At 46.8% G+C, this 12,112-nt stretch overlaps 1 protein-coding gene across 3 annotated transcripts in view; it reads right to left on the bottom strand.

The window, feature by feature from the left end:
* LOC116485553 (serine/threonine-protein kinase Sgk3) overlaps positions 1–12,112 on the bottom strand; it is a 54,343-nt gene that overhangs the window by 24,118 nt on the left and 18,113 nt on the right. For 2 of the 3 annotated variants that reach the window (XM_032181049.1, XM_032181050.1), the window contains exon 2: positions 3,435–3,641. In XM_032181049.1, coding sequence (XP_032036940.1) covers positions 3,435–3,512 — 78 coding nt within the window. In that variant the 5' untranslated portion in view covers positions 3,513–3,641. Of the gene's footprint in view, positions 1–3,434; positions 3,642–10,466; positions 10,585–12,112 lie in introns of those variants that run through there. The other variant, XM_032181048.1, reaches the window with a different exon arrangement.

Below are 12,112 nucleotides of genomic sequence, written 5' to 3'. Positions count from 1 at the left end.
AATGATTTGGGCTGGATTTAGAGTTGTCTATGATGCTATAAATTGTTCAGGGGGGAAAATGTGCTGTGGCTGACACACAGTGCAGGCTACATAAAACTGTTTTAGGATCAAGGGAGGAGTAGCTGGAACCTGCTGCACAGTTGTGGACATTCAAACCCATGGTAGGAAAGGATTCCAGTAACTAGGCAGACCGTGGATCCCAGGCTTTGTAAACCCGGTTGATGGATGAGTCTCCAAGCTGACTTCTCCTACCTCTCATCAAGACCTTTCCCCTTATGCAACTTGCTGAACTCCCTTCCCTATCTCCTTGTGCTTCCAAAAAGGGTCTGGCTATTTCTTCAGGGGAGAAAACGGAGACAGCAAGGAAACAAGTACAGAAGGCTGCTAATTCCTGTTCTAGAAAGCTGGGAATGCCCCAGCAACAGCAGCTCACCCCTCTCCTTTCAGCTCCCTCAGTGGAAGTGACAGGCACCACCAGCAGTTCCTTAGCCTGAGATCTGTATTCATGCAGGTTAGCTTCTCAAGCTGCCTTCAGTCTTCCCTGGGGAACACAGGAAGCTGGATGGAAGCATCCACTTGGATGCTGATGAGACTCTGCTTAGGAAATTAGCTCTCTCTTATACTGCTAGACGTAAAACCTAGCTGTGCTCCTTTCTAGAGCCTCCCTAGGCTGTAAACAGTGAAAGTTTCAGCACAAGTTTCAGCTGGAAACCAAGACTGAGATACTGTGCTTATTGCTTACCCAGCAATCAAGTCCCGCAAATAATGCTCACACAAAATCACCACTCCCCGGGACTGCACGGCAGATCAATGCCAAACAACTCGAGCAGCAAGCCACGGACATAATTTTAAATTAGCAGGGCAAAACACACAGATGAGCATAACTTGAGATCCAAGATGATATTCCCCCAGCCAGCAACCTCGAAGTGAAAGCTGTTTTGTTCTTGCAGCAGCTAGCTGTAAGAACAGTGACCCAGTATGGGAGAGCAAAAAGGCAGAAGAACCATAAGAGGGGAGCCCAGCTCACACCATCACCTAAGCTCCCACGTGCCCAGCAAACGGAAAAACCCCAAGTTCAACAGATATAGAAGCACTGAATACCACGAACACACATGGCATCAGACATACTGAGATTTCTTTGTATGTGATAGCAGGAGACAAGAGGACAGGTCCGAAGACAAGGTTAAGCCTCAGACATTAAACAGCTACCAGGAATTAAGTGGAAGCAAAAAAGCTTCCTGGACAGAACACCCAAAAAAATTCACCCATGAAATTATTATTAGTCAATATATCTATATATATATAATAAATGTATTACAACATGCAGGTAGTACTTAACAAAAAACTAATCAAATGCTCAATAAAAGGTTATGAAGATGCTCAGGAGGAACTAAGAGCTCAATTCTAAAAAGCAAAACTGAAAAGCTTGACTTACTTATCAGAGTCACAAGCACACAGACACGTGGTGTTTTTAAAAACGCTTCAGCATGGCAAGTGTGAGAAAAAAAGAAGAGCTAGTAGACGCTAAGTTGCATATACTTATCTTGTTTCTGTGCCAACATCAAGTGAACCACAGAAAGGTTTGAGCTAGAATTTGTCATTTCTATTGAAACCAGTGAGATTCCAGAACAGTTCCATGAAAGACACATCAGTGATACGGTTCTGTAAGTGATATTAAGGTAAAGCTTATACAAAGCGGTCAACTGAAGTCTTCATTTTAACGCTTTCTTTTGCCTCAGGCTGTTATTGCTGTTTAAAGAGCTTAAACTAACACTGCCATCAGAAAGAGACAGCTATGACCTACCACAAATTTGTTAAGAACAAAGTGTTCACCCCGCCCTTCTCTCTCACTGCTGTCCAAAAGCAGTACTGACAGGCTCCAGTCATTACAGCGCAGCTACAAAAGAGGAGACACAGCAAAAGCACTCAGAGACCTTTTGGAATTCACAGCTCCTACCACAGAGCTCAGCACAACCCTCGCTGCTCTCATCAAATCCTAAAATACACGTGATAATAGTCAGAAGCTTGGTTGTGAGAAGTGGCTCTCATCACGCTGCTTGATGCAGGAAGCAGAAAACGCCAAGAGGAGGCATACTTCCACGCTGCACAAGCCAGGGTGGATTCCTCTTTAACCCCCCACCCCCTCTCTACACCCGATTTTTGAAGTTTCCTACCGCTGCTGGTAGAGCTTTCTGCAGGGCATGCCCAGAGAAATTGCCTTTATGTAGCTTAAGGTTGTCACACGCCTTAAAATGACCTGGAGATCTAAGTACCAGTAATGTGCCACAAATGTACCACACTGACACATTTTAACAGCAGGACTGCCAGCACTGCGGCAATAAAACAAGCCTGTTTTGCTGAAGCTTTGACTTTTACCAAGTTTTTCTTGCTCATTTGAGTTTCCCACACACGCAGCAAACTTCTCTTTTGCTTGTTCCTTTTACTAGCACACTTCTGCCTCCAATTACATCTCGATAAACTTGAAGAATCAAATATCCCTCTTCTCTGAAAGGAGGGGAAGAGGATAGACACAGATAAATAACTAAGTAGATCTTTGTTTTGTTGTATTCTTCAGGCAGCAATTCAGTCTAAGTGTGTTTACATTCCACTTCTGAAGAGTGACTAATTCAGAGACAGACAGAGAGAGAGAGCAGGCTTAGAGGAAGTTTCACAAGAGCAATGAAGCAGTCAGAGCTTTTTAAAGGAAGTACTATTGAGCTGTCTTTATACACTAACATAATTACAAAACAAAAATCCACCCTGCACTCCTTTATTTTTCAGTCTGCAAAGAGTTTCCCCACCGAATGGCATGACCACTTCCAGAAAGAAAGTCAAACTGGGAGACCAAAAAAGGAAGAAAGGGAGGGGAATGACAGGGGTGGAAATGGGAACAGGATAGGAAAAAAACTCACAGGCATTAGGATCGGGAAAACAGGAAGGAAGACTGAAAGGTCTTTCAGAAATGTGATGCTTTATGTCTTTTTTTTTTCTTTTACAAAAAAAAGCATAATAGGATACCTATATGGGGGAAAAAAGGCTGTTTCGAAAAACATTTTATTCCTTTAGAAAAGTGTTTTTCTTAAAAATAATCATGTAGGATGCCAAATCTTAATTTGATTTGGTACCAAAACATTAAACCCACATTTGAACACTTCTGTATTTTCTATTGAAAACGCTGCTATTTGGGAGTGGGAAGTGGAGTATCAGAAATGTGCGAAGCCAAATTCTTTTTGCAGAAAGCAGAGTTAAACACTGTAAAACATTCACAACCTCTCAGACTGGACTATGGCCAGCGCTCACAAGAGCAAGTGAACGGATTTCTGTAAGCCTGTTGAAAATAACAACACACTCACTGCCAAACCCCAAAAAGGAGCACATCTACGTGTTAATAACCTGGGCATTTCCCTGCAGTGCTTACACTCATCTATACTTACAGTAAATCTTTTCTTCTTCTCTCTGTGTTCATCGGAGCTGGGAATGCTAACACTTGGGCAGCTTTCTTTGTGATCCATTGCACGTGTCCTCGTGACCAGCTTGTTACGGGACCGTGCTCTGGGTGCTGCACTCAGAAGGAAACTTCAGCGGTGCTGGTCCAAGACACGCCGCTCTTCTTGAGAGAATTTCAATTCCATCGTGTAATCCTGGGGGGAACAGAAAAAGGAAAACTGAGGGCAGGAATACTTAACTGATTGTGCTAAAACCCGCGTGACTCAAACTTTTCCTCGCAGGAAATACACTTATATCTGTACATACACATAGTAAAAGGTTACAATTTCGTAAACTTTCCTGCCTGTGGTCCTCGGCAGTTCACCGAAATCACTCACGTTCTCTGAGGACACCCCAAAAGCACCGTGCTGGAAATAGACTGAGTCCCCTACTTCAAAAGAATAAAGGTAGACTATGGATAAATACTTAAAATTAAAAAAATAAAAATAAAAATCAGGTATCAGCTGAGAAAAGCCAGTAACACGCACGTTTGGAAGGGTTCACTTCAAAACAAATATTTCCAACTGCACAAGTCTGAACCAGAGGGCACTTCAGATTTGCCAGAACATGCCGAGTGTGTTTAATTATCACATCAGAGATCAAAGACGACAGAAGAAATTCTTCTTTCATGGGAATTTCAGAGAGGGACACAGGCACCTTGTGTCTGTGTGTCCAATCCCTACGTGGCACGCTTTGTGTTTAGCACCAGAGGAAGGTTGTCCACTCCTGTCGCAAGTGCTGCAAGTAACAGGAACTTCAGTACCAGGCACTCATATTAAATGCCTTCAGCCCCCTGTTCAGGCCTGCACAGCCAGCTGAAGAGTTTTAGTGAATGCAGCTCAGCTTGTACAACATCGTGAGTCTGACCGAGCTACAAACATGAGACATTCGCTTGTTGGTGTTTTGATTTTGTAGAAAGAGGAGACCGCTGTTCTCTCCAAAACACCCAGAGGAAAAAGGAGGGCCCCGTTCAGCATTTAACTCCCTGTTTTCTTAAACCAGGGAAGTATTAAACCGGACCGCATATTTCATATCATGGATTTCCAAAAAGCACAAGCTAATCTGATGTAATTCTGCCGTTAGAGAGACACCCATATTTACGTTGGCAAGCAGGCAAAAGCCCCTGGAATCCAGGGGAAAGATGTTCCTGATACCCAGCTAATCTCAGCCAGTCGCCTATTTCTCTTGTTCGCAAAAGCCAGATCATCTCCCCGATGCAAACTTCCACGTTATTATTATTCCTCCTGTGGTCATTAAAAAAATACTTAACTTTTAAAAAGCTACGTGGTGACTTTAAACAAGGAGGAGAGTTTGAGGCTACTGTAATCACGGCTGAGTGACAGAGCAGGCAGACTGCACCAGATCCAGGGGATGGCTCTGCTCCATCTGCACCGCTCTGAATTTGGTGGTTCCCGACTTCGCTGGTTAGGCAATCACACGGGTGAGCATCTTTTTCCTTCCCCTTTTAGTGTGACTACCTCACACTTAATCCAAGCCAGTTACACAGACCTAGAGTTTCGAATCGGTTCCTCTATTCCCTTGGCAAGCCACCATTTAAAAAAAAAAAAAAAAGCCTTATTACAACGAGGCCCTTTTTACACTGGCATTTCCTTAAGGCTGTTCTTCACCCGTTCCCACACACTAAAATTAAGATCTAAAAGGCTCGCTGTGCCCTTCTCCACCTTAAGAGGCCCACGAAAATAGCCAGCGTGCGCTGCTTTCAGTGTTTCACTCAGCTTCCACTTTGCTGGAGGGTTAGGTCATCCTTCAGCCCCTTCAGATCCAGTGTCAGGAACTGAAAACAAGCCCCATCTTCCTGCTCATCACATAAAAAACCAAAACAATCAGTAAAGCTTTACCAAGAATGGGATGTTTCCTGACTAACATCGCTCATTATCCTTCTCCTCTTGTAAATTGCCATTCATTACCGAGGTTGCTGCCACGCTTGCAGCCGTTCTCACACCTCTCTCCTCCCTTTCACTTTTGATCCTGGGTGCCGTAGCCTTAAACACCATTAGAGCAGTACGGATTAACAGCTGTGGTGCAAAATGTATCAGTTACAGAACGAGTTTTATTCCAGATCTGAAGCTGAAAGTTCTGGGGAAAACAAAAGGAGGAAGTGTCACCCAGATTAATTCAGGCAAAGTTTGTTCATCTTACTGGAGGGGAAAATAAAAGGAATCAATCATCCAAAACGCTGAAACTGCGATGCTCGTGTTTCTTTCCTCGAGCCACCTGGAAGCTTTCTGGCTCGATTATTTTCCTTCCCTGAGGCCTCTCCTCTGAGCTGTGCCCGGGTCACCAACACGCCACCGACCTGGGAAGAAATGCAGCACCAGCACCAGCAGCTCGGCCACTGCGCTCCCGAGGCTCACAGCTGTCTTACGATTTGTTTGCCACGAGCATACTGGCTCTCAAGGGCTTGTACCTGCACACCTAGGGATGGATTTGCCTCGATCTTTGCCACGGGGCAGTTTAGGAACACAGCTGCAGTGTCGGCAGCAGGTAAAGCCACCGCTGCTGCGGTAACTACACCGAGTAGTGATGAGACACAAAGGGGTGAGATATTTTCGTATGCAGCTTCAAAAGCGTAAACTGTGGTGTCTGTGGTGTCTTAAACTCACTCAGATATGAGTGAATTTTTCAGACGCTGTCAGCTGTGAAGTCTCTGCCTCCGGTTATGGCTTCTCTTGTAACTAAGAGCAAGTAAACCCTGGCCCCTGCTTGGTAACAAGCAGAAAGGAAGAGGAGCTTTTGAAGAACAGATTGTAAAATAAATATCCCTTAAATCTACTTGGGAACTAGTGAAAGAGCATGTAGGTAACACGAGACATTACCACTGAGACCAGTGGTGCTAGAAACAGCTGTGACCAGCTAAAGCCTTCAAGCCACTGCAGTAAGAGGTCTGGGAAAGGGGAAGGCATGGTCAAATATATTTGGGAAGAAGAGGAGTCAGACACGCATCCTCCCAGCAAAGTTAAGCCTGTCAAACAGCTCCACTGTCCAGTCCCTCCCCTGCGGCTGTCAAAAAGCAGGCAGCATTTTCCCTGTTTCCTGCAGGAAGCCACAACGCCGAATCTCGGGCTGAGCCCTGCCTCTGGTGAAGTGGGAGCAGAGCAGGAACAGAGCTGGTGCTACAAGAACACACACAGCCCTCCTGTGCTCATGGACAAGCCGAATGCCTCGCCATCGAGTATTTCGTGCAGTCTCCTCATAGGTACAGGCAACAGGCAAACACTACCTGGGGTATCTGGCAACCTCCTTCCTACAGACGCTTAGAAAAATTAGAAAACATCTCTGAAGTATAATCAGATTCTTTGTTCTGTGTTAGCCCCTTTTATTATTATTTTTTAAACAGTAACAGCCTGAAGATGCTACCACTGTGTAAGCACAGCCCCCTGTTCTGTGTGAGTCAGTCTCTGCCCAGACTGGGTTTGGAAGCTCCGTACCCACCTGCTGCCTTCACAGCAGCAGCCAAATTGCCCTAAATGCCTCTGACTAAGGCCAGAGCAAATCAGCTGCCACACTCACCTCTTTGAGTAACACAAGGGAAGCGGAGAGAACAGCCCAAAAGCCAGTCACCCAGCAGGCATATCTGAAGACTCACTGGGATCCATCCTCACTTCCCAGAGCAGAGCAGGCATTTCCCCTACGCACTCCTAACCCACCTGGAAAAGCTTCCTCTGGGACTGAGTCACAAGTAAAGACAGCTGCTGGAAATCCCACCTGAACACAATTCCAGCCACAGAAGGCACTTACGGATACAGAAGCCAGAGCAAGAAATGGGAGGCAGGCCTGTGATTTGCTATAAACATCACTTTACGCCCTCTTATTTTAGAGAGGTACCGGCTTTGGGACACTTTTCAACGCTTTCCTCAGCCTTCTCCACAAATACCCTGACGATGACTCAACATATCACTGGGCATGACATTTTTGGGGAAAGCCTACGAGGTCAACTTGTTCCCCACTGCTGTGTGCCAGAAGGGAGCGTTGCACTCGCTGGTTACCAGACCAGCAGCTGCCACGCAGCAAGCAGGAGGCGAGCTAGCCAGAGCCCCATGCAGAAGTAGCAGGCAGGGAAAGGCAGGGCTGCAGAAGTCACGCAGGCTTCAGCAAGAAGAGTCAAAAGCGAAGCACAGATCACTGATCTGGAGAGAGGTGGGTGGCCAGAAGCTGTCGAGTAACTAGGCTCTGAAAAAAACCAGGCTTTTCATACACCACATAGATACCATTTTAATGTGGGAACACTTAGACACCAGCGCAGCCCTCTAGAAATAGAGCTGGAGAAAAAGGAGAACAAAAACCAAAACACTCCGGCCAGTCCCTGTCCCAACATCTCCCAACATCCTCTTAAATATAATCTGAGAAGAATTCAGCCATTGATATCAAGGACGGGAAGGCTGCTCCCTGTTCACACACCCACACGCTACCTTGCTTTTTTGGAAATCTTTAGTGGCACCACTACGGAAAGCAAACCACCACTCCGCAGCAACGTGGGCAAAGTCCAATTCAACTGCTGCTTTCTACGTGTAGAAAAAAAAAACAAACAAAAACAACAGGTAAAGTGAAAGCTGAACCCAGGGAAAGAAAGAAGTAACTTTTTTTTTTGGTCTCTCTTACTTCCCATGATCCTGCTGCACAACAAACACCCCTTCTCCCTGCCCCACCTCCCAAATAAGCCGCGGTAAGTTCCTGTAACTGGCATGTAACGAGGTTCAGGGCTCGGGCTAGAACCATTTGCATTGCTGTTTATTATTATTACATGACAGAATACAGGCTGTTTGCTGTGGTAAGCAATCCCCGAGTCATAAAACGGTTCTTGAGAACAACTACTGCCAATAAAAGATGCCTGTCTTTTAATCCTGAGCACAGGTTGTCTAATAACTCCATTTTTAGCCTTGGTCTAATGTATCTGGAAAGGTCGCTGTGCCTCTGGTGGCATGGCTTACTTAAACAGCAGATCAAGTAAAAATCAAGTTTGCCTTACACATGCTACCTGTGCATCCCTGGCATGCTTCTGCCTTCCTACACACCGGGTCCAGCTGAAGGTAAATGCCCAGGGACAGCACAGAGCAGGAGCTGCAGCACCAGCACGAGCTCCGTCCCAGAGGTCACGCACAGACCAGATGCCAGCCGCTTGCAGCATATTCACTTCTACATCAGAGGGCAGTCAGGCTTCAGTAAACACAATGCAAATAATCCCAGCCTCGTTCTGCCCCTCTCGCAGAAGATTAAGATAGAGAAACCCAAATTTCAATTCCAGATGTACTGCCTGGTTATTTATTTATTTATTTTTTTTACATGACCTTGAACAAAAGTCACCAACTGTTCTCCCCGTCTCGCTACACAAATAGATCCGGATTCTCCTTTAAGATCAATGTTGTTGTTAGTGCATCGAGCACGGGGAAAGTTCCTGGATTTTCTGTCCTGTCATTGGCAAAGGCTCTGCAGAGCAGAATACATCAGGATTTAAAAATGATGAAGTACATCAACCCAAGCTACAGTTCACAGCCCAGAAAACACGCTTTTGAGGTCTGCGCTCTGCAGAACTGACGGCTGCCTAGAACCACAGAGCTGCTGGACAGTGAGAAGGCAATGATGCAAATATCAGAACAATAAAAGGCAAGTAAGAGAAAGAGCTTTTAGCAATATCCAAATTACACGCCCAGCTCACCACCGCTGGACTCCTCACGTTACACCAGGGCAACTACTTCTAGTATTTTACACCCCTTTTGCAAGGACAGTTCACTTTTTCCTACAGGTAGGCATACACATGGACCTGTCACATCTCAGAGCTGCCCAGGGAGTAAGAAAGCCTTTAATTCAATAAATGCAGGGATTCAGAGAGCATGTGCTTATTGCACCAAGCTGTTACACATGCTTAACGTCAGATGTGGTGAGGCTGTAATTTACAATCAAAGAGGGAAATTAAGGCTGGAAAACAGTTTTCACACAATTCATCATCATCATGCTATAACCACAGGTGATACTTGAACTTCAAATTGCCACGGTAGTAAAACAAGTAGCAGTTCTCACTGGCCCATACAAGTTAAAAGTGATGCATTTCTGACCAAAAACAGCACCTCAAAATATCTTCCACGCAATAAAGAGGTCAGTTTTCTAGCTGTAAGTTATTAGAAATGCCATGCACGGAGACAACCCTGACAACGCTCACAGGGAACTTTCCAAAAGGCTTTCCAAAAGTTTGGAACATTTTTTCCTGAAATCTAAAGTATCTTCAGGAAAATACTCCTCCACACACACACCTTCCTTTTTTTTTTTTTTATTTTTAAATATATAATTAGCTCGAATTGCTGTCATTATAGACACTGATGTGGAGGTGAATGCTTAAAAAGAAATTTTAATCAGAGCTATATTTAGATACTTAGGCTGAAAAAAAAAGAAAAAGCAGTGGAGTGGTTATGAGGAAGCCTATTTAATATGAGAAGAACCAAAAATGGAACAACAGCAGCCTTTAGAAATCCAGATTTAGTTCTGTATGTGTCTGTAAATATAATAAATATATGTTTGAAGGGAGTTTTATAATAAAACCAACAACAAACTTAGCTACAGAAGGACAGCAGCGAGTCATATTGAGGGATTTCTCCCGTGCCAGCTGAAGAGCCGTAATGGGATTGAGGCGACACCACGGTGCTGGAACTAAACCAGCACCAAGAGACATGTATACAAATACAAAGTGGGATAAAAAATAACCACACCACTCTGCAAAAATCACCTCACAGCTAGAAGCGGCACGGCTGCGTCTTTAGGAGCTGCTAGAGGAGGAAAACCACATAAAGGTTCACAACTGAAGGAGAAGCAGGCAGGCTGTCAGAGCGGCTTCAGTCTCAGAAACCAGCAGCGAGCCGCCGAGTGACCTGCAAACGATCACACCTGAGTCCTATAGGACCTTTGGGGGGCTCGCTGCCCGCCCCAAATCCCCCCCCCCAGCACCCCAAAAGCCTCCCCCAGCCTCTCACCTCCGCCGGGTCGCAGCAGCTTCGCCTCCTGCCCGCCTCCACCCCACGCCCGCCTCAGGAATGCCGCGGGCGAACGCGAGCCCGTCCTTCCCCCTCCAAAAAATAAATAAACGGGGAAAAAGAAAAAGAGAAAAAAAAAAAAAAGGAAAACCAAGAAGGGCTCCCCCTGGGGCCGCGGGGTGCCCCCGCCTCGCCGGGCGAGCAGCAGCCGCCAAATGGCCGCGGGAGAGGAGCGGAGCGGCACCGGCCCGGCCCCCCCCCGCCCACGCAGCCCCACACGGGCAGGGAAGGGGAGGGAAGGGAAGGGAAGGGAAAAGGAGAGGAGAGGAAGGGCCCCCAAGGCTCAGCCCACCCCCAGGTGGGGAGGTGGGGGCCGGGCCCGCTGCAGGCCGAGGGAGGAGGTCCCGGGATCTTTAGGGAGCTGCCTCTGCGCCCCAAGTCATTTTTTGGGAGGGTTGGGGTGGCCCCGGCTGGGCTCCGCCTAGCAGCGGGTAACCGCTAAGCTGTACCTGATGCACGCCAGCACTAAGGAAGTCGGTAAAAATAGGGAATCCGTGGAAAAAAAGCACACCCTCTTTCAACAGCAGTATCGTTTCTACTTTATTTTGATAACCAGCCCTAAATGCACAGGAGTTAGAGGGGCACCTGTGCCCGCTGAGGTACATACACACAGGCTCTAAGCGATTGTCACTGAGGCAAGGCTGAGGAGGCAAATACCTAATGCTTAGTGATAACACCAAGTTTGAGGTAAAAGCTTATGGTGTTTTCACCCCCTCCCAGAAGAAATTCTTTGGATTTCAAAGCTATTCTTCGCTTTGCAACTGAGCCAAAAATGCCACACAGCACCCGGGTGCCCCCAGACCCCAGCAGCTCCCACCAGCAAGCTGCTGGGGAGCGGCGACGGAAGAGCCTCGCGTTCCCCAAGCACGTCCTCATCCTCACAGGGCTCGCCCGTGGGCCTGACGGGGCACGATGATGCTCGCGTATGCAGTCACAGGTATTGGCACGTACACCTAGCGAAGAGCAAGTGAGGAGAGCCGGTTTCCGAGGAGCCCCGCTGTGATCGCTCATACCCAGCCCTGTGCTCGTGCGTCAGGCACTGACAGTCATCCAAGCGCGCTCCCAAAACCACCCGGCATTGCTTGAAATACGTCAGTGTGTGGATGAGCGTGTCGCAACCCCGTACGCACACACGCTGCAAGTCAACTGGATGCCTGTCTGCCATGTTAGCGCAGCCCTCCCAGGAGGGAATGAGGAGTTCTCCCATCCCAGCCTGCCCTTTGCCAATTTGGGAGTTTCGTGTTTTGGGGCAGGCACTGCTAGATCCAGAGACGGCACAGCAGCAAGTCTTCCTTCTGCCTGTTCAGATCAGGCCTTACATTCACAGAGGGTTTTTAAAGAAAATGTGCTAGCACTTCTTGTTCTGATCCCAGCACAGAAGGCTCTGAACTTCAGTCAGTTGAAGTAACTCGCTGGCAAATAATTCAATCAGGTAATCTGTATTCAAGAGTTATTTTCAAGTCGTTTAGCAGTGTTCATCTCCTACCCAGTTGATAGTTTTCAGTTAATCATTCACTTGTCAGCAGATCCACTGAATGGAGTCACTCGACTGATTTACAGTAGAGGGGCCTCAGTGTGGGAGAGCA

The sequence above is a fragment of the Aythya fuligula genome, chromosome 2 (genome assembly GCF_009819795.1).
Source record: "Aythya fuligula isolate bAytFul2 chromosome 2, bAytFul2.pri, whole genome shotgun sequence".
Classification (NCBI taxonomy): domain Eukaryota; kingdom Metazoa; phylum Chordata; class Aves; order Anseriformes; family Anatidae; genus Aythya; species Aythya fuligula.
The sequence above is the reverse complement of the archived record's forward strand: the minus strand, read 5'-3'. Positions and strand labels throughout refer to the sequence as shown.